Source organism: Indicator indicator, chromosome 6 (genome assembly GCF_027791375.1).
Source record: "Indicator indicator isolate 239-I01 chromosome 6, UM_Iind_1.1, whole genome shotgun sequence".
NCBI lineage: Eukaryota > Metazoa > Chordata > Aves > Piciformes > Indicatoridae > Indicator > Indicator indicator.
In genome coordinates this window covers 9,178,932-9,206,531 of record NC_072015.1, presented here as the reverse complement: position 1 = coordinate 9,206,531, position 27,600 = coordinate 9,178,932, and the positions used below count along the sequence as shown (strand labels likewise).

Below are 27,600 nucleotides of genomic sequence, written 5' to 3'. Positions count from 1 at the left end.
TTTTATAATTTATTATTTATCAAAGTTGACATTTAAATAGTGTTCATTAGGTTTTAAAGTTAACAATTTTTTGAGATCAATCAGCACAATTCATGTCACTTAGAACTAAGAGAGTTTAGAGGAAATTCTGGAACACTGGGACAAATTTTATTGGTGCAGAAGACGCAGGACCTGTATATTCTTTATCCAACGTGATCTTTTTGTAATTAATGTAAAAACAATTGTCCCCCTTTACTCTAGTACATCTGTACAGGCTGTGTTTCAGACAGCAGCAATGATTTACCCCAAACAATTTTATCCTTCTGTCTTATGTTGTTAACACTGAAAGGTCTTTAAGACTGATATTGTTTGAGCTCCATCAGAGGTAAGAGCTCGGAGTGATTTAAGTAACAGTCAAGCCTGCTAAAAGATAATGAACCTGGATACAGATGGTACTCTGAAACCACAAATAAGCCCAGCACTGTGCACAGTTACATGGCACAGAGTTTCATACATTAGCAGATATAAACAGCTGGAGAGACCAGCACTGATACAATCTTACATCAGTACTGAAGAGGCAGTAGCAAAGCTGAGAAATTTTAGCAAAAATTCCCTAATATAGACATAGCCATGGAGACTGAAAAACACTAAAAGAGGAAAAAAAAAAAAACAAAACACTAACAGAGGACACCTGATTTGTGGTAGTCAAATGGATCTGCTTGAAAATAGAAGAGCAAATATCTGGGGCAGTGTCTGACTCTATCAAAATCCATGGCAAATCTCCTATTTACTTCAGTTTTTAATAGAATTTCAACCCTGTTTTCTGCATGGATCAGTAAGAGGAAGATGACAATTTTTAAATTCCTTTCATTTTCCAGTATAAAAAGAGCTCTGTTTAGAGAACTGCCCCTAAATCTCCAGCATTTGGCCCAGTTTAAAAAAACCTCTATCAGCCAATTAGCTGTATAAAACAAATCCTGTCTCTTTAGCTGATCTGGATAGTTTCTATGGCAGCCTCATACTTAATCTAAACTTCTCTTTTTTTTTTTTTCCCCCATTTCCTACTTTTTCCTTCAAGCCACCAGCCACTTAACCACTTCACTTTGAAGAGGGTCTTGAAAGCAGAATGTAAAAGACAAACTGTTTCTTTTACTCCTACAGTACTGCCCCTTTTAGAGAGAGACTGGAGTCTTTACTCAGGATAGTGAAGCTCCATTGGTAGTTATTTGCTGTCAGTCCCTGTGTCTTTTGTTAGACCCAAAGGACCCAGAATTATTTCTACAGAAACTACAATTAGAACTCTGGACCATTAAACCCCAATTCCTTTCCTTCATGTCTTCTTTACTATTTTGTTTCAGAATAAAGTCATTAAGTATATTTTAGAAATCCCAAATGTATGTAGATCTGTATTTTGACTTGCAAATGCTCACTGTTAATGTTAGCATATCTCTATATGAAGATTGTTTCCAACAACACAAGTTCAGTGGATTCTGATATTCACATTATGCTATGACTTGAGGAAATATATTATTAAATTCAAGAAATTTAATATAATCAAGTCTATAGGGTACTCTGCTTGACTAAATTTCATTAGGAAATATTTTGTTTGTTTCTCTTGTATTTAGTTCTATTATTTTCTTTTCAAAGACTGAATTTACTTGTAACTTGAGATCTGAATGCATCTGCCCATTTCTTGTAGTTTGCCAAACTTGTCACATAAATAATAGTTATAGTATTTATATTTATTTATTAGTGCTTAGATACCAGAGTGATGGGCATCTTAGACTGAATAAAACATTTAAACTCACAGAATCACAGAATCACAGAATGTGAAGGGCTGGAAGGGGCCTTGAAAGATCATCTAGTCCAAACCCTCTGCCAGATTAGGGTCACCTAGAGCAGATCACATAAGAACGCATCCAAGTGGATTTTGAATACCTTCAGAGAGGGAGACTCCAAAACCCCCCTGGGCAGCCTTCTCCAGTGTTCTGTCACCCTCAAAATGAAAAAAAAATTTCCTTGTGTTTCCATGGAACTTCCTATGCCTCAACTTCCACCCATTGCCCCTTGTCCTGTCATTGGGCATCATCAAGAAGAGCCTGGCTCCATCCTCTTGGCACTCACCCTTTACATATTTATAAACATGAATGAGGTTACCCTTCAGTCTCCTCCTCTCCAAACTAAAGAGACCCAGCTCCCTCAGTCTCTCCTCGTAAGGAAGATGAGAATGAGGAAGATTCTAAAATCAAATCTGCTCTGTAGCAATTAAATATGCCAAAGCAAACTGGTAATTTAAGCTTCCGATTCAGTGCATCAGTGGCTGCTTGGTCTGAAACAATGCAAATTTGGGTGGCATCCGTGCTTACACTACTTCAGATAGGTCAGAAGCATTGTCACCACTGGAAGACACCTATCACAGAACCTCTGGCTATTTTTCAAGAAGTAGCTTCTGAGAAATACCAAAAGTTGACATTTTATTGTGACAGAGAAGGTTAAACCAGTTGCTATTAAAAGGATGATCTCTACATACCTATGATTCTTCCATTAACTTCTGCAGGCTTGACTGTAAAGAAGCCTTTCCACACAGAGATCACACACTGTAGTCAAGCCACAAGTTTGAGCAGGCGTGAAAACATGTCAGACACTGCAAACATGTCAGATTTGGGCTCTTCCAACCATATCCATCACCTAAGTTAGCTATGAAACACACCTGAGATAAAGGATTAAGACACCTTGTTTCACACTTCACTGATGGGAAACCTTAGAGAGTAAATGGAATGACACGGTCTTGGCATTCAGGTCCACAGTCACACCTGTCTCCTCCAGCCTCTACAACAAACTGCCAAAAGCAAAGTAGGAACCTCCTTGAGAAACTTACTTCTTTCAAAATACAGACCTCATCTGAGGAATCTGGTAATTGCTGTGTCTATGCATAATGCCAAGAATGCCAAAAGGATGTCCAGAGAAGGGCCACCAGGATGATCAGAGGGCAGGAGCACCTCTCCTATGGGGATAGACTGAAAGAGTTGGGGCTGTTCAGTCTGGAGAAGAGAAGGCTCCAAGGTGACCTTATTGTGGCTTTTCAATATCTGAAGGGGGCCTAAGAAAGCTGGGGAGGGACTTTTTAGTCCCTCAGGTAGTGATAGGACTAGGGGGAATGGAATAAAGCTGGAAGTGGGGAGATTCAGGCTGGAAGTGAGGAAGAAGTTCTTCACCATGAGAGTGGTGAAACCCTGGAATGGGTTGTCCAGGGAGGTGGTTGGGGCCCCATCCCTGGAGGTGTTTAAGGCCAGGCTGGATGAGGCTCTGGCCAGCCTGCTCTAGTGTGAGGTGTCCCTGCCCATGGCAGGGGGGTTGGAACTGGATGATCCTTGTGGTCCCTTCCAACCCTGACTGATTCTATGATTCTGTGATTACCCAGAGTTTTTAGATGTCTGTTCTCTTTGCTCCAAAATGTGCTCATTTCTGTCTGCAGATGTGTGCAAGTTTGTGTTCTAGTCTACTCTGATCAATCTACTTATGATTCCCATGCATTTTTGACACTCAGGCTTCATTACTGTCATCCATTATAACTGAGTTTCAGCTGATTTGTTCTGTGGCAATCTTTTGGCTGAGCCACAGAAGTTACTGAGAAAAATCCCTCCCCCTCGGCCCACTTTCACTCATTAGTCTTCACTGGATACAGGAGTCTAATGAAATAGTCATCTCCCTGTAAAAAATAGTGCTGTCTGCTTAGTTACCCAGGGTGATTGCTAAAGAGAAGGAGGTAGCAATGAAGTGTCACATTTCAAAGACTACAAGAAAGAATTGGAATGGTGACAGACTAAAAACGAATGCATTCTTAATGACAAGAAGCTCTTCTACTGCTTTGATGGGATGCATAGGAAGAGGTACTGCATGCTCAGAGACAGTAAAACTCAGAAAGCCATTTTTAATGCTGTTGAAGAAAGAAAGAGGTAGCTGTGGCAGAAGTCTTGTAAAATTCTACTTGTGAAATGCAAAACCTGTGTTAGCATGATCCTTTGGTTAAGATATAAATTCAAAGGTAGGGATGTGAGTGCTCTGGTCCCTACACAACTAAAAGGTTTTGGGGATAGACAAATTCTGGGCATACAGCACAAGCCTCACTATCAATACCTAGTCCACTGTCCAATGAATGTTTCTGAGATGCTACAATAAATTTTGGATAATAAGAAAATGCAAAAAGCCACATATTTACTGAATTTTTGATCCTTTTCTAAGAAACTGAAAAGTCTAAACAATGCCCCAAAGTAGTTATTTTGAGCACAGATAATCCAGTTGTAGTTTCTTCCATTCTGAATTTTCATACGTGTTTTTAATCACTCAATTCAAACTTGTTCTAAAGTGCACAGCACCGAAGTCAAACTAACAGCCATGAAATCACTTGACATACTCCTTCCTCCCCTATTCTTGGGCATATTTGCCCAGTTCATCATCCATACTTCTGTTATCCAATAATATATCTAAATCATATATATTTAAAACATTTTCTACTTGTTCTTCCATCTATCAGTGTCTTCAGTACTCTAGGACAAAGATAATATGGATCAAGCAATTCTGTCACACTAAGCTACATAAATTTGACTTCCTTTTCAACTGATGTGATTCCTATTGATTTATTATCACTCTCTTTAACTATCCTTTTAATGTCTTCATGTACATCATCTTTATATTCAACAATAGCTATGCATCAAGAATAATGTGGGCGTGCCCAACTTACCCTTCAGGTCATCACAGTCTCACAGTATATCAGAGGTTGGAAGGGACCTCAGGAGATCATCAGGTCCAACCCCCCTGCCAGAGCAGGATCACCTAGGATAGTCCGCACAGGAATGCATCCAGGTGGGTTTTGAAACTCTCTAGAGAAGGAGACTCCACAACCTCCTTGGGCAGCCTGTTCCAGTGCTCTGTCACCCTCACTGTAAAGAAGTTTCTCCTCATGTTGAGATGAAATCTTCTATGTTCTAGTTTGAACCCATTGTTCCTTGTCCTATCACTGTAAACCACACTAAACCACTGTAAGCCTGGCCCCCTCCTCCTGACACCCACCCCTCAGATATTGATAGACATTGATCAGATCCCCTCTCAGTCTTCTCTTCTCCAGACTAAACAGCCCCAGGGATCTCAGTCTCTCTTCATAGGGGAGATGCTCAAGTCCCCTAATCATCCTCATAGCTCTCCATTGGATTCTCTCCAACAACTCTGTCTCTCTTGAACTGGGGAGCCCAAAACTGGACACGGTATTCCAGGTGTGGCTCACCAGGGCAGAGTAGGTAGAAGAACTTCCCTAGACCTGCTGGACACACCTTTCTTTCCCAGGATCCCATTGGCTCTCTTGGCCACAAGGGCACGTTGTTGTTCCATGGAGAACTTGCTGTCCACCAGCACTCCAAGGTCTTTCTCCATGGAGCTGCTTTCCAGCAGGGCAGCCCCTAACCTGTCCTGGTGCCTGTTGTTGTTTCTTCCCAGATGTAGGACCCTGCACTTGTCCTTAAGAACTTCATGAGGTTTGCCTGCACCCAGCTCTCCATCCTGTCCAGGACATGCTGGATGGCTGCATAGCCTGACAAGTGTCACCCAGGCCCCCCAGTTTTGTACCATCAGTGAACTTGCTGAGGGTACTCTCAAGGCCCTCATCCAGGTCGTTGATAAAGACATTGAACAAAACTGCACCGATCCATGGGGAACACCACTGGCCACAGGCCTCCAAGTCGACTCTGTGCCATTGCTGACGACCCTCTGAACTCTGTTGTGGAGCCAGTTTGCAATCCACCTCACTGACCAGCCATCTATGCCACATCTCCTGAGCTTTTCTATGAGGATGTTATTGCCATGACCTCACTTCATTTTTTTAATTCATTGTTCCAGTAGCTACAAAAGTACAGCTTTGTTTTACTTCTGTGCAAGGTGAAGTTCAACAAGGCCTTTATCCATCATTCGTTTGCCTCTTTATTTTATAATGCCTGAAATAAAAAGTTCTTGATAATCACGGCCTCTTCTCACTCTGGGGGTTTCGTACCTATTCTTAGTATCTTTCTGTAGTTATTTATTTATTCAGGGATGCTAGGCCCTTCCTACAGTTTTTCCCTCCTGCCCAGCATGAATAGATTTTTCTATTCTTAATGTAAATTTATCCTTTCCTGCTTTCAAGTCATTAGGGTCCTCAGGCCAGTCATTTTCATTCACTGATTTTTCTCTTTTTCTAAAGGATTGCCATTCTAAAAGACCAGACTTTAGCTGTAGATTTATTTTTGTCCTTCTTACAATTTTAGAAGAACCAAATCCATTCATAATCACGTTAGGATTTGGTCAGCTGTTCTGCAGGATCCTCCTCACACACACAAAAAAACCCCAAACCAAAACCCAAAGCTGAAAATAGCACACCTTTTGTTGTTTTATGGATTTCTGTATCAAAAAGCCAGTCTTCTGAAAGGTCTAATAATATCTACACCTTCTGTTATTGATGGTATTTATGTCTATGACTGGAAAATTCAAGTCTCCTATGCTCATAGAGTTTCCCTTATTATGTATTTCTTTATCTATTTATAGAGATGATTACCCTATCCCAAATCTGAGCCTGTCAGGCCATAATACCTCCTTCTCCCCAAGTGCTGTCCAAGTTGGGCCTCTTTTACCATCTTCCTTCCAGTGATTTTCATTTTGACAGGTTATGTTTTATTCATGCCATCACATTTTAAGATGAATAAACACAATTTGGCTGGTTTACTTTGCTACAACTTCCAATTGCCTGACTTTTAGGTATTTTAAGTTGGATACATGTAGGCCTGTATATAAAATTTCCCTGTTTTCTTTTTAGATTGAAGAAACCCTAAGGAAAAACAGCACAAGCTTCCCCACCCTTTCACAAAGTGATTATAAATGCACCTATTCATACTGGATTAACTTAACAGCATTTGCTTTGGGTTTTATTTAGCAATATACACTAGTTATAAATAGTTCTTTTCTATACCAGTAGTGTTTTCTCCTAAGTCAGTGCTCATCCACTTGAATGAGGTATAAGTGATGCTGAAATAGCAATTTGATTCTAATCAATGTACAACATTCAGAAAATGTGTAGTGTTCAACAAACCCAAAAAAGACCAGAAATGTGAACAGTAGGAAGCACTGAGAAGTGTAGAGCTTTACATTCCATCCACACTGTCAGCATGCAAACTGTCAGATGTAGTTTTAAGCCAAATTCTAGACTTCTGTGGAGCAAAATTGCCCAAAAGTCTTCAGCCAGCATCTCTCACAGCCATTGATCTTGAGGTGTGCTCAGAGAGGACAGGCAAGGAATGACTTACAGCATAGTCCCTCAGCAAATATGCCAAGCCTTAAACATCACTGCAGGCTAAGTTACAGTTCGGCAGAATTTTGCAGATTGCTGTTCTCAGCAATAGTAGGCTATGATGCACTCAAGTATAAACCTCCCCATTAAAATGCCTAGATATTCTCTGAAGTGTTAAAATTAAGTGCTCCTATGACTAATCTTACAAATGATAACCAGAAGACTTTATATCAACTCATTTTGTTTTCTATCTGAAGAAGACAGGGAACTTAACCATAGATTTCAAAACAAGTTATAGCTAAGCCAGTACTGTAAGAGATTTCTTCCAGTTAGCATTGCTGTGATTTAGAAGAGAAGCAGCTAGAAAGATATGAGTTGTCACACTTGACTTTGAGCTGCCAAGAAGAGGTATTAGAGGTTACAGTCTAAGGTTTAATTTCTATTCCTCCTTTTGTTACAGGCAGAGATGGTACGTGCTGCTTTCCAAGCACAAAGATCCTTCCTGGTGTTAGCATCCCAATGTCAAGAGCCTCAAGAGGTAAGAAAAGTGACCTAGAGTTTCAAGAGGCAGTGTATGAAAAAGGCTGTGTTCCCCTATGCTTAATGTCAATCCCTGCATTTTCTTCCATTTGTTACTTTATTTATATAGTGCACTTAAGGGGCTTGCTTTCAGCATGATGAGCATGGTGCTGTAATCACCAGAAAGAGTTAAGAACCTTTTTTCTACCAATACATAAAAGATCATTGAAAAAAAACAAAAGATGTTTATGGCTGTAAGCAGGATCAGTGTTTTTCTAGAAAGCTGTATATGCCATGAAATAGAATGGCTTCTTCCAAGTCACACAGGGGTGCTATATGACAGAGTTTGAAGTCAGAAGATAAGCTACAGTGAGAAAAATCAATACTGGACCCTAAATTCAGTATTCTACAACTGAGGTGTTGGGTGAGTCCAATTCTGGAAGGAAGGCAATGCATTTTGTCAAGAAAATGAAAAACCTGTGTAAATCAAGTTGATTTATATACTTATTTTAGTGGCAACTGTTTAAATTCTCTGGAGAAAAGGAGGCTCAGGGGAGACCTTCCTGCTCTCTACAACTACCTAAAAGGAGGTTGTATCAAGGTGGGCATCGATCCCTTCTCCCAGGTAGAGGAAATGGCCTCAAGTTGCACCAGGGGATGTTTAGATTGGATATTAGATGAAACTTCTTCACTGAAAGGGTTCTCAAATACTAGAGTAGGGTCCCCAGGGATGTGGCTGAATCCCCATCCCTAGAGGTTTTTAAATGATGCATAGATGTGGTGCTAAGGGAGACAGTTTAGCACCAGGCTTGTTAGAGTTAGATAATGGTTGAACATGATGGTCTTAATGGTCTTTTCCAGCTGAAATGATCCTGTGATTCTAAATCCTTCCCTCACAACTAGAAAGCTCAAGGAAGCTGTGGAGTTGTTATGAAGTCTCATTTGTAGTTTCTAGAGAGCACAATGTTTGCATAAATAGCACTCTGTCAATCCTGGGAACAGCAATTGTGTAACCCTCAAACCTTCATTCTTGGAGGATGCAAAGAATGATGACTTCACTTGCAGTGTCTCTTAGCAGCCTTCTATTGTGGCTTTTTCCACTACCTACCTGCTTAATAGTTCATTAAACTCCTTATTTTAAAATCAGAACTTTCTGCACCTGATATAAATTACTGAAATTTTGCTGTCACTGTTCTTAGAGACACAAATTGAAAGTTTTTCTAATAAGGAAGTTTGAATGACAAGGGTACTCAAGGAAAAATAAAAAAAAATAAAAAAAAAATAAAAAAACCCAGAGATATTCCAGGTGAGGCTTTAGATTTATCGAGTTCCAAGCGAGAAGGGATCAGTTGCTTTTCCAGCTGTCCCTGATCTCATGGAGTAAAAGTGGGTCGTGACTCACGGTGAACAGGCAGAATTCCCTCTGGTTCAGGCCTCAAGCAGTCATTTATATTGGCTGTGAACACGATTGCACCCAGTGGCCCACAAAACTTCTCATGCTCATAGGTAAAATATTCCCCAATGAACACTTTCTGATGGCCCATGACGTAATGCAATGTTCTGAAGGCTTGTTCTTGTCCCAGCTCGCTTTGGAGCTTCCTGTTCTGATGTACATCAGTATGATTTTCTCTGCTTTTCCAGTGAAAATGGCAATGGCTTCACCCCATTTTTTCCCTTAAAACTTTCTTATGTCAAGTCAGAGCTTTGAGATTTTTTTCAACTGTAATGACAACAGAGCAAGCAAAAAAACCCCACAAACCAAGATGAAGTGCAAAAAGATTTTCCAGCAATCCAGAACGACACATACAGAAGAATAACGAAAAGCATCAAATAATAAAATCCTTCCTATAAAGTCCACCAAACCTGACCATATGTATCCATATATCTTAGGTGCACATTATTAGGCTTATGTAGATTTGTGCAACTTCTTCAAGGCAAGAAGGTATCCTTTTATCCTTTTATCCTTTAACTATCTTTTAACACCAAGGAAATGCCACATAATATGTGTGTACACATCATTCCAAAGTTAAAATACCAGGAATACTGCAGATTAAAGCTCTTTTCTCTATAAGAAAAAAAAAAAGACAACAAAACAGTCCAGTTACTTACATTTTTTTAACATAGAGACTGTTAGGTACACATTTTTATAGGCATCCAAACACATGTTGTTGCTTATTCTTTTTCTCTTTTTTGCATATATCTTTTGCACTAATACATTCAACTATGCTATAGACAGACCTGAAAATAATCAAAAGCTGCCTATTCTGTGCAGCTTGAACAGTGTTTGCTACTGCAGAGAGTGGCAGTTCCAGGAATTAGGCTTTTTATATCTCCATCTTAATGAGGAAAAAAATCCTCTTGTAAAGCCACAATGGTTAATAATTTTTAAAAAGGTGGTTATCACCAGCTAACCTAGAAGGAAAGAAGCAGTTCTGCCCTGCACCCCCAACAACCTTATTGATGTGATGTCATCTGGGCTCTGGTTGTATTTATAGCTTAGAGCCACGGAGTCAGTGTGGAATCCAAACAGGAAAGCTAATCATTAGCGTATCAGAATGCACAGAGTAGAGAAAAGCAAATGAAGATGACAGCATATCTATAAATGCAAGAGAAAAGAGAGTAATTCTGTCATTCAGCTGTCTAGACTGTTTGCTTTATAATGTAAAGCTGTGAATGAGCCAGCGTGTTGCGATTATGGCATAGGAGCTTTGTAGACATTCAGAGACAGTGGTGTGGAGACTGAGGGGATTTACTGAGTTCCTGTCGTGTTGGGATGTCATACATGGAGCCTTTTTAAAAAAAAGGGGGGGGAGGGGAGAATGCTCTGGTAAAATAAATTAGCTCAGCTCTTGCAGCTTACAAACTAATGAAGAAGGAATCCAAACAAAAAGAGAGCTCCTATATGTATAACAATCCTGCACTGTTTTGTGCTCAGCAAAGAGAGAAATGTATATCATACAAAAAGTAGTGTTTTTTCCCCTCTATGAAATTGTCAAAGTCTTAGTATTCATTTAGCTCTTTTAACTCCTGCTATGAGTCACGAGCAAACATTTGCAAACAGTTTGGCTCGTGGAAGCTGCTTTTGCAGAGGTTGCTTCTTGTTAATAATGTTGATGTGTTTTCGTTTGGAATCTGTTGCAGTGCGCAGCCTTTATTATCTGTGTGTGTGAAAATAGTAGGAGCTGAGAAGGTAATTCCAGCTGGCATTCCAGTCTAGCATCAACTGCAATAAATTACTTCACAGAGAGCATGTTCTCTTACTTTTTATGGTCATGTTCTATATTTGTATGCACAGTGGAAGAGATCACATGATAAAGCCACCAGTTGATATTCCAGTTTGTGTATGTCCCAGCTAATGGCTGTGGGTTCAGGCTCATTCAGCAAGATGGGATTCTTCACGTCATCCATTTCTAAGAAATTATTTTCTGATGCCAAACTTCAAACTTGAAAGCAAAAAATTATAATTATAAACTGTTTACTATATATAGTAAAGAGATAGTAAAGAGACAATGGAAGAGGGAAAATAAATTAAAATATTGCTGTATTCTGTGAGAAGTTGTTTTAAAAGGTATTTTGAGAGCACATGTTTATATGTTGCTTGTGCAATTCAAATGATCTATTTTAACATAGTCCTTTGCAGAACATTATGAAATAGCTTGGATCTGAATTTTCTATTCTACACATTCTAAGCCAAATACAAATGTGACAGAAACATGATTATTTTGTGGTATGGTAGTTTTAAAGGTTCTTAATGTTCCTGAGCAAGTTTATCTGTTTAAAGTTCTTTTAATTTATGATAATGAATTTAGAGATCACTGATCAAAGTCGTGGCACTGAATTCTTTGTGAGTGGCAACTTAATACTCTCTTCTCTTTCTGAGTTGTTTCATTTCACTTTCAGAGGACATGAATAATCCATTGTTCCCATACCAGGAGCTAGTTAATGAGAGATGCTTTTCTGTGAATCATTATAAATATGTGCAGGATGAGCACAGTCATGGTAAGAAGTACTACAAACAGATTCAAATGACAGATGCAGTGCAGACTATAAATGATTATGTAATTTCTCATTAAAAAAATAATGCTGAGTTCATATGACTGCCAGAGCTCATGGATTTAATTACTAGCATTGTGCAGGGAAACATTCCAGTTAAATACCTAGCTTAAAGATCCAGATTCTACACACAGGTGGGAGGACAGGAATGGAAGAGAAATGGAGAGGTAAAGGAATGTTTTCTGTTTTTCTTCAGGAAAAGGGGAAAAAAACCCTGAAACCAAAACCCCTGCATTTGTAGTTAGAGTTAGAGCCATGAGAACAAATCCTGAGGTGTTTGTTTTTTTTATAGTCAAGCAAAAAAAAATCTGTTGTAGGAACAGAATAGTTTTGGCAATCTCTTTGAATAAAGGACTCATTCTCAGAATTTTTAGGTAGAAATCAAAAATGGAGATTTACAGTTCCTTACTCTCTGTCAGTGTAGGACTGCTCATTTTTTTCCTCTCTTCTATTTTTAAACTACATCAATAACAGGACTCCTGGGACTTCTTATTCTGCATCCTAGCAGGAGTTATTTTCTAATTACATTGACTTGCTCATGTCATTCCATTTTCCAATACTGTTCCTCATACTTACTGGGATCACCCTTAGAGTTTTCCAAAAACATGAAGAGCAGGATACTCCTTACCTCATTAATTTATTATTTATTTGGGCAAAACACTTTGAGCCAAGTTTTGCTGCCGTTCTACTCAGTTGACTACTGCAAACCTGCACCTCTGTATCTAGAAATAGCTTAAGGAGGAATTTGGTTCAGTCCTTTTATGGTCCTCAGGTTGCAAACTTACAGAAGGTGCCAACAGTGACATGGACAGAGCCTGAGAGTTCTGAGCTCCAAAGGGAACCCCTCCCCCATCCTGTTCCCTGAAATCTTGCCAAACTGTTGACATATTTCTGTTATCAGCAGGCCTACAACTGGATGGGACATGTGGCAGTAGTCACAGTGATGGACCAACTGACAGTTTTCAACCATTAGCATGCTCCTTCACACTGGTTACAGACTTGGTTTTGGATATGGTTGCAAATTCTTACTGAGTTTCAGGTAGACTTTAATCCTTGATTATTGCTTCATTGTAAATATATTGCCGGTCTCCAGATACCCCCCTGACACCTGTTATAAGTTTGTCTCAAAGGTGCTTGACTGCATTTAACCAGCCTTCAACTAATTATATTTTCTAATCATAGAATCATTTAGGTTGAAAAATACCTTTAAGATCATTGAGATCAACTGTTAACCCAGCACTGAAAAGTCCACCACTAAACCATGTCCCTCAGCAACACATCCACACATCTTTTAAGTCTCTCCAGGATAGTGACTCCACTACCTCCCTGGGCAGCCTGGCTCACAACACCATGAGACATGAAGCACAGACCCTCCAGCAGTTCATGTTCTGTGCAAGAACCAGGCTTCAGAAAGCAAAGGCTCCTTGTGCTTGTTTGGTACAATAAATCTGTACTTGGGCTAAGAACAGCATCACTCCGTAAGAAGGACAATATCAAAAGTGATGTTCAATATCTTGTTTAGCTCCTCATCTCACATACCTTCTAAGTGATTCTGGGGATCCTACAGACAATTACTGGAATTCTGCTGTGTCCCAAAATCACCAGGCTAGTTTTCAGTCCCTGTATCAAAGTTTATCTTGAGATTGTGCCATGTAAGATCCCACTGAGCTATGTTGGTAGCACATTCCCTTTCCCATTAAGTATCATATTCTTTATTTGTGACAAACATCAGTCCAAACCAGTATAGTCTTTCCTCTGTCTTACACGATTGGTGCCCAGGATTTCTGGACTGAGCATGATCTTCTAATAAGGAAAGCCCTGGGGATACAGCTGACTAAAACTGAGAGCTTTTTGGCTCAGGAGTTATTTGGAGTGGGTCCAGAGGAGGCCACAAAAATTATCTGAAGACTGGAACACCTATCCTACAAGGACAGCTTGAGAAAGTTGGAGTTGTTCAGTCTGGAGAAGAGAAGGCTCTGAGAGATCTTATTGCAGGCTTTCAGTACTTAAAGGGGGCCTAGAAGAAAGATGGGCACAGACTTTTTATCAGGTCCTGTTGTGACAGAACAAGAGATGATGGTTTTAAACTAAAAGAAGGAGGATTTAGACTAATAAATGAAAGAGCTTTTTTTTACACTGAGGGTGGTGAAACACTGGCACACATTGCCCAGAGAGCTGGTAGAAGCCCCATCTCTGGAAACATTTAAGGGCAGGTTGGCTGGGGCTCTGAGCAACTTGGTGTCGTTGAAGATGACCCTGCTCACTGCAGGGAGGTTGGACGAGATGACCTTTAAAGACCCCTTCCAATCTAAAGTATTTTATGATTCTACATAATGTTGTTTCCTTATTTTACTTTGGTCTAAATCAGGCCAGAAACAACAAATTTTGAATTCTGAAAGATACACAGACTCTAGTTCTGCTTATTGAACCTGGCAGCCTTACAGTTTGTCTCTGGGAAAATCTCAGGTGAACCACGTGAATGTCCAAGGCTAGAAGCCTGCCCCAACTAATATCACTATGTTGGGACTTCCCCTGTGTGAAACCTAATTTGCCGTAGCGAAGACTTGTCAAATCTCCTGTGTTGTGAATAGAAAAACTGTGGCTCAACCAAATACTATTTTCTTACAGAACTTTGCTACCTGGAATGCCCTGAGCCTCACTGACATAGACCATGATCACAGTAGCGAGGATGAAGAGTAGTAAATCAAAAAGTTGGAAACAGTTCATTAGTGTAATTGTTGTTGTTGATTAGATGTGGAATGTTGTCTGTGTGCCTAAAGCAGCAGAAGACTTCCTTGTTGAATATACTGCCCAGGGAGAGCTGTAGTGGACAGGAAAACAATCTATAGAGCAGTCAAATCCATGTGAAAACCAGCCAGAGCCCTGGCCAAAAGCACTGGGGAGTGACTCGGCACTGCTGTAAACTGATGTGTGCAGTTAGTACCAAGCCTGGGATTTCTCCACTGGTTAGAAGCTGTTTGTCTTTCATTTTCTTCTCTGTCTGCCCTCCCTCAGAGTTTACATTTCAAAATAGCCCCACAAATGACTAATCTAGTAATTTGTCATGTGGAATTATGGTTTGGTCTTCCCTGTTTTCTGCCCCAAAGCACAGAACTGCTACAGCTAATATTGGCTGTTAGATGGAGAATTTATGTGCTATCTAAGAGGAATAAATGCCAAATACCAATTAAGTCGCTTTGGAAGCACACAAATGTGTCTAAGCTCCTGTGCTGATGAAGCTGACCAGACATTTCTGCAGATTCGTCTCTGTCACAGTCCTCCTGTTCCACAGCAGTGAGTTGAAGTGGCAAAACCTGTACTATTGACAAACAAAACTTGTTACACCACTATACTGAAGATTTACAGTCTAAGAAAATGAAACCAGGATAAATTACTGTCTCTCTGTAGTGAGTTAGGAGACCTTTGAACCCTCAAAATAACTGAGTATGAGAGGGACATGAATGTAGTAATCATAGAGAAAGATCTCAGTGATGGTCTCTACTGCCAGTCAATAAATGCTTGCAGAGAAAGCATTGGGTTAAGGTGCAGTAGGTTGTACTGCAATTTTAAGAGCAAACCTGTGGTAGCAAATGTGAAGTACTTTCTGCAAGGAGAGATGGAGATAGGCAGTGCTAAAAGGACAGTTTGACAGTTGCCAAAAAAAAAAAAATCTGGTAGCATTTCACTACAGAAGTAATTATGAAAAGAAAAAAAAAAAAGGCATTTGAAGAATCTGGATGCCGCATTGGGAGGCTCAAAGTTACCAACTAGCTTAAATTCACCTCTGGAAAAAAAAAAACCCAACGTTTTCTATCTACTGAATGAAAGAGGTTATTCCTCAGCCTAATCTGAACACTGATTCCATTTTGACTGTTGCTATGCAGCTACAGCAATAAAGACAGACCTTTCTTAAACTACATATATACAAAAAAAGGAATAGCTTAAATTTTAAAGTCTTCCTTACAGATTGCCTTTTAGAAAACACAAAACAGGGGAGATAACAACTACAACTATTTTAGTTCTAGAAGCACAGCCACTCATAGCAGAAATGCATCTCACTGGTGCTCACTGAAGCTACCAGTGTCTTAGAGTCACAGAATCATAGAGTCGTTTTGCTTGGAAAAGACTGTTAAGATGATCAAGTCCAATCATTGTCTAACAAGTCTGGGGCTAAACCACATCCCTTAGCACCACGTCTCTGCATATTTTAAACAACTCCCGGGATGGGGATTCAACCACCTCCCTCGAGAGCCTGTTCCAGTGTTTGAGAACCCTTTCAGTGAAGAAGTTTCTTCTAATATCCAGTCTAAACCTCCCCAGGTGCAGCGTGAGGCAATTTCCTCTCAGCCTATCACCTGTTATTTGGGAGAAGAGATTGATACCCACCTTGCTACAACCTCCTTTCAGGTAGTTGTAGAGAGCAAGAGGGTCTTCCCTGAGCCTCCTTTTCTCTAGGCTTAAACAATCCAAGTTCCTTAGCTGCTCAACAGCCCTCTTCTCTAGACCCTTATTTCTATAGACAGAGGATACAATTCTGCTCTTCAGCTTTAACTGTCAAGATAGTCATGTTGTGTGATTCTAGGCTGTCTTTACAGTAAATGGCAGCACCTCTAGAACGCATTATTCACATCTATTAATGTCTTCCAATATACAGTCTTCTAACATCTATTAATAGGCAGGAAGAATTCCTCAGGGTCACCTCTTTTTTCACTTACAATAGAATCAAATGTCAGTTGAGAGGAGATCTCACCTTTTACATTGCTAGAACTGAGCGTGGCAGATGCTGTCCATGACATCTTTCACCCTTTGAAAGGATGAAATAAGGGATGGGACTGTACTAGGCTGTTCGCAGAGGTAATGGCTGTGTCTGTATTGAAGTTTCAGTTCAAAGTGGGACTATATTTTTCCTCAAATCAGCCCCATTTACTGTGTTGCGATTCACACTGTCGAGCAGTCTTCCTGTTTACAAAATGGGGATCTTTCTGATGAAGTTAAACGAAAGATACACTCCCAGACAGCACCTAAACCACAATTTACAGCTAGTCCAAAATACCACCCCCCACACTCCAAACACGTGTAGTATGAAAGTCATGTCCTCCGCACCAACTGTTTTGCTCTGCCAAGCCATTGTTAGGCTGCACTAATTTGCCAACATATGCAAAGAAAGCTGATTCAAATCAACTCTGTGTTTCAAACTTGCCTGTGAAAAATACATTGTAAATATGATGGAGATTTGGAACGGACAGAAGAAAATAACAAAACTGTAGACCATGGAATAAAGGTCGTGGTCATGCTGTTCTGCTTGCAGCTGAGTAAAATCAAGGAGCTGCTGATTCCAAATGCTCTGTTTTCTTTTACTGCTCCTACGCCAAAAGTTGCCACCCCCTCAGTTAGCATAACTTAAAAGAGCATTTGTTCCCTCACCATGATTTTTTTCATAATAGGTCACATTGATTTAAAGTCTGTAATAGTGAGGTCTGAATTGTGTTGCCACCCATCAACATAAAAATTCTTCACTAAACAATCTCACTTCCCAAAATCATGTAAGATTAGCTTAAAAATACAGAAGATCTTTAAAAACTGTGGGTTTGTTTACCTGCTGGGTTTTGTGCCTTTGTGATTCATGCTGGCAAGTTTTTGGACAACAATGGTGTGGTGGGTTGAAATTACCCCCAAAATAAAATTCCCAGACCAGCTCAGATGGAAAGCAAATGAAGCTTCATTTACAATCACACTGCAATCTAGAAATAGGAAATGCAATGAATATGTACAAAATATACAATATTTACATGTATTTACAATTTATAAACATCACAAGAACCCCCCTGGGTAAAACCAGGGGGTTACCAACAGCTTCCCTCTCTTCCCCCACCCTGGACAAGGGAAAAAGAAAGAGGAGAAAAGCAGAGGGTAGCTCATTAGTACTTAGCCACAACAAGAATGCAGCCAAGGTCAGCAACAGCCAAGCAGAAGCACCAGCTTAGTATCTGCTAGAGCAAAGAAGCCGAAAAGAGTTTATACAACTAACTAACTTTACGTTAGTTATCAGACCAGTGGGATTATTTAGATCTTATCATTATTTTCCCTTTTACATCCAATGGTAGTTTGTTTACACTCTACCACTCTTCTGCTCAATCTCTGGGAAATTTTCCTAGGCACAGCTTAAAACTACCACAAATGGTCCGGTGAAAATACTTGTTTTCTCAAATTAAAGCTGAGATTTTTTCAAGTAATGACTGGTTCAAGCAGCCAAAGTTTAAGCAAGCCACTTAGTTTACTGTGACTTCACAGGCAGATCACAAACCCACAAGTTTGTCTGTTCTCCTAAATGAAGTACACGTGCTGCAGTCCTATTTAAACCAAATCATATGGGGAACTTCTTCTGGGGGTATTGCAAAAATGTGAAGCAGAAAATATGTTTGGTGCAGTCTTTTGGAATGTTGCTGTGCCAGGCCATTTTATGAGACTGGGCTGAGACTCTTCAAGTCTCTGAATCCTAAGACAGTTGTTGGCATGCTGAAACTTTTTTGGAGGGTTTTGACCAATCGCTGCAGTTGTCTTTCTACTCCTCATTTTCTAGTAAGAATTCTAAGATGTGGATCAAAGCTGGCTGGTTATTTAGGTATTAATATTTTAAAGGCTCATCCGGTTTAAATAATTGTTAAAAAAGGGCACAGGCATGATAGGAATTACTTTTGCTGTTTCTGGGTTGTGCCACTGTTGCATTTTTAAACATTTCAGCAAAACTGATACTCTAATAGGAGTGGTGTTTGTACAAAGACCATTAAATTTCTATTAAACAACTGTGCTGTCTTAAATGACAGGAAATTTTATCTAGCAAATGCCAAAAGCATGCTGAAGATTTTTCCAACAGCTCTGATTCATCTCTTTGAATTCATATTTTCTTAGAAATACAGTATAGACATTTTATTAACAACCAGCTGTTCTAATATTCATTGCAAACTATTATTCTTCTAGAACCCTCAGCACAACTGGTTCTGCATTGTAGAGCCAAACAAGACTGATTACTGCCAGAATTAATGAGCCTTTCAATACCCATATGCCATATACACTATAATTCATCTGCAGTTTAATCACTAACTACAAGTTTAGAGCTGACTGTGGAGAGACAGGACTCGAGAGAATCCTTGCAGGCCAGTATTCGTTTGACCAGAAGGAGTACAGAGTGAAGGGGAGGCAGGATGCTCTGCTTTCCTGTACATCTTACATGGGACAGATCTGAGCAAAGCTTCAGGCCCTTTGTGGCTCTTTCTGGTGTCAGTACAGTGCCAAGACAATGATTACACTGAGCAGTTTTCCTTAGCAATATATACTTCACCTTTAAAACTCCCACAGGGCACTTTTCTGTTTTTCCTGTGAAACTACATTGCATTTTTATAAACAGTTGATCCATTGGACAGGTTAAGTCCTGTGTGCTGAGGGAGAGAAATTCTGTGTGTACCACTGATGGAAAACCCCCACAAAAGTGGCTGGGAGTTTTTCTAAAAGGAAGCATAGATCTAATGGTACCATTCAGGAAAATATTTGGCCGTAATTTTGCCTTCTTATCTGTAGATACCAATATGTTCTACAGAATAAGCCAGCTATATTAGCATAATTTCATATCTAGGAAGTTGAAGCACAGGAAGATAAGACAGCTTTGGTGAAACCTGACAGTAATTCGGTGGGAGAGCTGCAAAGAGAGCCCCCATTTATGGACTTCCACTCCTGCGTCCTATCCACAGAAACGTGCTGCCTCCCGGTGCTGTCTAGATATACCAGGCATCTGTGGAGCTGTATTTTTAGTCCTGATACTCTTTTTTTGGCTGGAGCTGGGCCATGAAGATTCACAGTAAGCTAAGGACTGTAAATATCCCTTAGACTGTATGTGAGAAAAGCTGGCATACAATCAAAGCAGAACAAGCATTTTCTTAAATTTCAGTTTTGTTAACTCTGTCATATTTGAAAGATTTCCTTGCAAAATAAGGAAGAACCAACCAGCTGCAGCATGTTGTAAACAAGCAAAAATTAGAAAGAAGAATTCCTGCAGACTTCATAGTGTTACGGCAACAAAATCAATTTTTAAGAAGTACAAATCACAGAGGTTTCACAGCTTTTCCAGACTTAATGTCTTATGCCGGTCATTAAGCCATCAACAAAAAAATCTTTTAATCTCTGTAAATATTAACTTTCTCCCAACCCACTTTGTTGTAGAAGACCAGTTATCCCCATGCATTTCAGATGCACAGGCTTTTCTCAATATTACATTACCACTAAAACATTAAAAGCTTCATAGCTGGATCAAAAACTTTTTTAAAAATGTAGAATCTCTTTTTGTCATGCTTTTCAAGTGTCTTTGACCTCTGTTGATCCATAGCAGATATGCTTATTTTAAGGTGACTTCAAATTCTACAATGCTTGTGGAAGGGTGAAAAGAAAGATACTATAGATGACAGAGACAAGTAGCACATAAGCACACAACATCTTGTGTGTGTCATGACAGCATTAGTCCTTAAGAACATTAGGATTAGTTGTCTCAAACAAGCACTTAATTCCATTAAACAAGTAGTCCTGAGAAAAGGTGAGAAGCAGCACAGATTTCTGCTACCTCCTGAATGATACAACCCCATGTATCAGCATAGGTTGGGGACTGACCTGCTGGAGAGCAGTGAAGGGGAAAAGGACCTGGGGGTCCTAGCGGATGGAAGGGTGACCATGAGGCAGCAATGTGCTCTTGTGGCCAAGAAGGCCAACACCATTCTGTGGTGGATTAGAAGGGGTGTCATCAGTAGGTCGAGAGAGGTTCTCCTCCCCCTCTACTCTGCCTTGGTGAGGACACATCTGGAATATTGTGTCCAGTTCTGGGCCCCTCAGTTCAGGGACAGGAACCCGCAAAGGAGGGGAACTTCTCCCTTGTGAGGAGAGACTGACGGAGCTGGGTCTCTATAGTTTGGAGAAGAGGAGACTGAGGGGTGACCTCATTTGTGTTTATAAATATGTAAAGGGTGAGTGCCAAGAGGATGGAGCCAGGCTCTGCTCGGTGATGCCCAATGACAGGACAAGGGGCAGTGGGTGGAAGGTGAGGCATAGGAAGTTCCATGGATACATGAGGAAAATTTTTTTCACTGTGAGGGTGATGGAGGACTGGAACAGGCTGCCCATAGGGGTTGTGGAGTATCTCTGGAGATATTCAAAACCCACCTGGATGCGTTCCTCTGTGATCTAGTATAGGTGATCCTGCTCTGGCAAGGGCAGTTGGACTAGATCTTTTGAGATCCCTTCCAACCCCTAACGTTCTATGATTTCTAAGTGGAGGGCAAGGGAAAAGCAGACTGGTGCATTCTCTTTGGTGGGACACAATATGGGTTCTTCAAGCAGACTTTTGCACTAAAGAATTGGCCTGGTTTTATAGAAACATTCTGTAGGGTTGCAAGATGCAGCAACCTCTGCATCTCCTTGTCCCTCAATGTGTTTTTTCTGAGTGGAAGAATTTTTCCCTGGGAGTCAGAGCTCAAAGTTAGTTTCTCTGAGACACTGGGCCAGCATGATTAGCATTCACTTTGCACAAGAAAGAGCCTGGATAGCTTCCACATTCATTCCACTTTTCTCTGCACTCCAGACACTATTCCTTCCGATCAGCAGTCATTCTGCTGGATACCATTTGTTTCTGATCAATGCAGGAGAATCTCCCCAAACCATGGCTTGCAGGCAGTATGTTTCCCATTAAATCCTCCCACATTACTTGCAGCCAAAGGAAATGAAACCATTGCAACTTACAAATAGTGAAAGCTCAAGTGGATATTGCCTTCAGTGTATTAGTTTCTCAATCTTGTTTCCTGAGGGCATTCAGATAATAAAAGGCCACTAACCTAACAGTTTCTGTTTCTTACAGAAACAACAACTTGGCTACTAACTTGGAAAACTCAAGTCAGTGTAAAGACTCTCAAAAAATTCCAGGGATATCAGAGAATAAGTAGAAGCATTCTGCTAACTCTAAGCTATGGGGTCTCTGTGGGTCTTAAACTGGGCAGCAGGCAGTAAAAAATTCTGCTAGTGCCAAGAACAATTTTTGCTGCAACATTCTTAATACTTAGGTCTGTGAATTTTGTTGCTGCAACCAGAGAAGGGTAATTAAATTGTTACTTTAATGTAGAGAATATGCTGAGCAACCTTTCCAACAGTTAGATCAGGATGGGAGGACAGTGCTAAACCACAGGTTGATTTTGGACCACCCTGTGTAGCAGCAGTGTCATCTTGTCTTTTTTTTTTTCCCCCAGAATGAAGTGGCAATGCTTCTCAAGCCAATATCAGAGAAGATTCAGGAAATTCAGAATTTCAGAGAAAGGAACAGAGGAAGTAAAATGTTCAACCACCTCTCAGCTGTCAGTGAAAGCATACCTGCCCTTGGGTGGATAGCAGTGGTGAGTGACACATAAGGTGGCAGGGAGGGCTGTACATGTGTTGCTGGATGGTGTGGGCCAGAATAATTCATGAGGAACTCTGCAGTCTTGTCTGGATAGTTCTTCAGTCTGCTACACCACAGAATTATTTTGTAACATACCTAATACCTCAGGTATATAATACAGGTGTGCAAGTGTACCTAATACAAGGTGTCTGACTGATGTTTTACTTCCTTTCTCCCACTGTTTCCTGCTACCATGGATTGATGGTCTTAGTCTCCTAAACCAGGCCCTTATGTCAAGGAGATGAATGATGCTGCTACCTTTTATACTAACAGGGTATTAAAGGACTACAAGAACAGGTATGTTGCCAAGCCCCAGTATCTACTAAGCCAGAGAACAGAGTGTTAACCATGCCAGTTGGGTTCACAATACCATCACAGAAAGCATTTTGTAAACTGAAAAGTGTTTGGTAATATCTGCTTCCTTGTTATATTTTCCCCTCCTCATCTTTGACCTGCAGCATGTTGCAGAGATACTGGCAGCAACACAAGCAGTGCTTGTTTTCATGTTCTGCAAATTATAGGATTATATTGAATTTCTGATATCCCAGATTCATAATCTTATATGCAAATGCATATTTACTCATCAATGTGTGGCTAGCTAGCTGCTACGTGTCCTTGTCTTGTTTGTGTACTCATACTGTTGATGTTCTTGCTCCTCATTTGAAAACCTGCATTTAGGTGGTAGATGTATGTCACTGAGCATCTAAGTTCATCACTCCCCATTTGTTGTTTTATTTTGGTTTTTTTTTCTGTACTACTACATCATTCTTAAAGAGCCCAAGGAATATGCAAAAGGTTCCATGAAAGAGATCTGTGATCTAACAGAGAAAAAGGAAAAATACATGTCCTTCCTATGCCTTCTTTAAAAAGTCATGTATAAATTCTGTTGACTTGATATTTCAGGAGGCCATAATTTGGCTCTCTATTTTTATATCCCAGTGAAGACAGTATTTGCTATGGAGTTTTTCCTCTTTGGTGAGGAGAACTTTATATATATATATATGAAAAACCTTTTTGTATATATTTCTATGTATTGTATCTAGAATCACGGAATCATTAAGGTTGGAGAGGACCTTTAAGATGATTGAATACAACTATTAGCACTGCCAAGTTACCACTAAACCATGTCCCTAAGTGCCACATGTACTAGTTTTTTTAACACTTCCAGGGATGATGATCCCACTGCTTCCTTGAGCATCCTGTCCCAGGGCCTAAGCACTCTTGCAGTAAAGAAATTTTTCCTAATAACCACTCTAAACCTCCCCTTGCATGATTTGAGACCATTTCCTCTTGTCCTGTCAGTTCCACTTGGGAGAAAAGGGCAATCCCCACCTTGCTACAGCTTCCTTTCAGGTAGTTGTAGAGAAAGACAAGATCTGTACAAATATATTATATACATAATATTTTGTATTATATATAATATACCTAATACTTCATATAATATATATGAAATATTATTCTTGAAGCCTTTGTTTACCTGCTGAAGATAGTTCTACTGGAGGAACTGAAGAATTTTTACAGTACTATTCTGCAAAAAGATCTAAAGAGGGTACATTATTGAAGTATTTAGTTCATTCCCCTAATAACAATTTCTTTTCCTGTTTTTCACTGAATCATATCACAATGACTTCCAAAGTAGTGAAAGGCTCTCCCTTGACCTCAGTAGGTTTTGGATTAAATCTGTTAACCCAAGATCGTCGGCAGTATTAAGCATCAAACTCCAAAAGAAATAAATGGAAGGTAGACACCCAAGCCCTTGCAAGCATCACTATAGCTGTCACTATCCAGAGATTACCCTTCCTAATGAAGGACTCCATCTTACAAGCAGTTTCTCTCTCTCTCCACATTTCTTGTTTTCACTTACTGTCTCACTGGAAGACTAAGCCTTCCAGATAACAATTCCAGAGCCAACTTGCAACTTGAACTTTAAAAATTGTTGATGTATAAATATTTTTGTCTGATGACTATAACATGATTCAGTATTACCCTGGCTACATTTGAACTTGGAAGCTCAAGTATCTTACACAACCCACAGATACTTAGTTTTCTACAATTCATCACCTGACTCTGCTGCACAACTCCATATACCCTTAATGCTTCTTCAGCTGACTTTGAGTCTAAACAGAACAATGGCACACCTTCCAGCAGAACCACTCTCTCCTAGAGACAGGATTTGCCCTTGTGTGTCCTGTCCTTTGGAAGGATCTAAAAGCTTTCCAGTGTTGTAGGCCTCAGTATTTTCAGGACTGGGCTGGCTGCCTGTCTGCAAACTGATTTGTTTATGGCTTTAAGGCAGACACTGGATTTTACCTGCTTTAAGCAAGAGTAGCAATGCTTTCTGGGTTTAAGTACATTCACACATATAAATATTGTCTCTGTTTTAACAGTGACACACGCCATGTTGATTGGGTGAAGTCATATCTGAACATCTGGTCTGAACTTCAAGCTTATATCAAAGAGCATCATACCACAGGTCTCACCTGGAGTAAAACTGTAAGTAACCTTCTTCACGAAGAACCATAAAATACCAGTAACCAGTCTGACTTTCAATGATGGCAGCTAGCTCAGGAAAAATACATATCCAGGCCAGGAACAGAAGTCACGGTCCATGAACTTCTCAATGAAGACAATAAAAGTTTGAAAAACAGGTAGAGGTGTGCCATGTCATTGTGGTACAGGTTTGGAGTAAGAGGGAAGAATTATTTAGGATGATTATAGCCATAATTCCCAGCTGCAGATCATGAGGACTGGCAGACACAATTCTCCAGGCCTGCTACAGTAGAAGGTAGGAACAAAAACAAACCCCAAAAATTTGGAGGACATGTCAGGCTATGCTGAAAACTGGGGGAAGGTGGCATTGAAAAGAGAAGAATGGTGAAAAGAATCTGAAAAAAAGAGATACATTTCATAAAAGAGGAAAGAAACAGAAGGGATACATTCCAATTTATTACTTCATAGGCAGATAACTTATTTTATATATACAGAAATAATTTCTGAAATGCATATATAAGAGAGCAAATATAACTGTATTCCTAACTGTGCTCTCTCTCTATATTTATATAGACATCTTCTGTGTTACATCTGAGATGATACATAGAAGGATGAAGGCAGGGAATATTGTTCTCTAAGAGAGATATCAGCATGGAGAGTTAATTTTCTGTTGGATATAAATGTAAGAGTTTATGTCCACTGTCACATTGATGCAGTGTTCTATGTTATTCTAATAATGTGCTCATGTTTATTATCAGGTTAGCAGAATTACTGAATTCAGCAATATATCATCAGCCAGCTGTTTGCTGTTATCACCTTCTAAAATTACCAGTGCACTCTCATACTTGCACATGCAGTCTTTCACGTGCACGTAGAGGATTTTTTTTTTTTTTTGGGTAAACTGAATGACTATTCAGAGGACTGGTGCAGGCCACCAGATCATTTAATCCCAAGACCAAACCATTGTAAGAACTCAGGAATGTAGGGAAGTAGAACTTTGGGATGGAGTGTATTTTCACATGGAATAAAGACTGGAGCACCCTTCCTATGAAGAAAGGCTGAAAGTTAGGTTGATTCAGTCTGGAGAAGAGGAGGCTCCTGGGAGACCTTACTGCACAATTTCAACATATAAAGGGGGCTTATAAGAAAGATGAAGATTTTACCATAATTTTTTCATGATGAGGGTGGTGAAGCATTGGCACAAGTTGTCAGTTGAAGTGGTAGATGCCCCATACCTGGAAATATTCCAGGTCAGGTTATATGGGGCTCTGAACAACCTGATCTAGTTGAAGATGTCCCTGCCCATGACAGAGGGTTGGACTAGGTGATCTTTAAAGGTTCCTTCCAACTGAAATAATTTTGTTAATCAATGGTACCTGGAAAAGTTATTTTATGTCCCCCTGTTTAGAGGAGTTACCCAGGTAAGAGAATGTACATTACTTGAGCTCAGCAACAGACTGTACAACTTTCCCTTCACACCCTTCACTGGGCATTGTACAAGGCCATACAGTACTCAAGTATTCAAGTGCAAGTTCAAACACAGGAGAGACCATGATCTATGTGTACTTCTACTTACTGAAGCCATGTAAAAATGTTTAAACATGATGAATTAGAAGATGGAAATTATCTGCTGATTTGTAGGTTTCTGTCATAAAAATTTAAAATATTAAACATGATTCTCTTCCTTAATTTAGTATAACATTTCACCCTTGATACATCCTGCTCTATTCTAATCAGTGAATTTGAGAAGAGGTAATAATTTTTAATGACTATTAGTTAAGAAAAAGAAATTGTAGTACCCTGTTAGCTGAATTAGCTTGAGAATTTGCGATAAATTTTGTTAATACAGAGAAAGAGTCATTTTCACCTCTAATGGGAATTTACAAGTATGGAAATAGTGTTGTAAAATAAAGATTTTTTTTTTAGACAGGAGGAACTCTCAGTGCTGTTCAGTACAGGTAATCTCATTCAGAAGTGTAGCTGTTGCAGATTATATTTTACTGGTCTTAAAACCATCATCTCAGCCATGACATCTTTTTATTTCCTCTCTTCCATTACTGAACACAACTCTAGGTGCAACTTGTTTATTCATATTAAGCAGAGTTTCCTGCCAGCAGTGCTCATTCCATCATGAGTAATGATCCCATTACTGCTTACTCAGTACTGATTTCACTCACTTTGGATATCACTCAGATCTGAAAGTCGTCTTAGAAGTATGGCTCATTTAAATTATCACTCATGGAATGGGTGTCAAAAAGATGAAAATACAAACATGTTTCTATGGATGTGAATGTAAGGAAATTAGAATCCAGTAAGTCTAAAGAGCTTGTTGTTTAAATGTTGTTTAAACATTTCTGTGAAGCTTGGTAACAAACACATTCGAGAAAGCAATGAGTTGCTCAAGTGATAATTTCAGTTTTGTTACACACTTTGAAGGGAGAATTAAAGTCTCAGATGCATGCTGTGTGAAGTTAAGCATAAAGGTTCTGCAGAATCAGGGCAGAGATAGAAACATGACGTATATAAAAGCTACAGATAGATTCCAGACACAGTTGTTAATCATTGCACACAGCAGGTTCCACTTACATTTATAAAAGAAAAAAGGAAAAAGCAGGCATTTGGCCAGGCATTAAGAAAGTGGCATATTTATGAAAGAGAGACCTTGATGCAGAAAAGCCATTTTATTTTAGAGAAAAAAAGGAAGCTTTTGGCCTGTATAAGTACAGATTTCAAAGTACATTTTACTGATAATTTACCCTTCATATCTGCAGAAGTCAACAAAGCA

General features: G+C 39.7%; 1 protein-coding gene across 1 annotated transcript in view; it reads left to right on the top strand.

The window, feature by feature from the left end:
- Positions 1–27,600, top strand: part of CAP2 (cyclase associated actin cytoskeleton regulatory protein 2) — a 74,321-nt gene that overhangs the window by 26,605 nt on the left and 20,116 nt on the right. The window contains exons 4-7 of the mRNA XM_054381558.1: positions 7,749–7,826; positions 22,138–22,281; positions 22,537–22,622; positions 24,713–24,818. Coding sequence (XP_054237533.1) covers positions 7,749–7,826; positions 22,138–22,281; positions 22,537–22,622; positions 24,713–24,818 — 414 coding nt within the window. The remainder of the gene's footprint in view (positions 1–7,748; positions 7,827–22,137; positions 22,282–22,536; positions 22,623–24,712; positions 24,819–27,600) is intronic.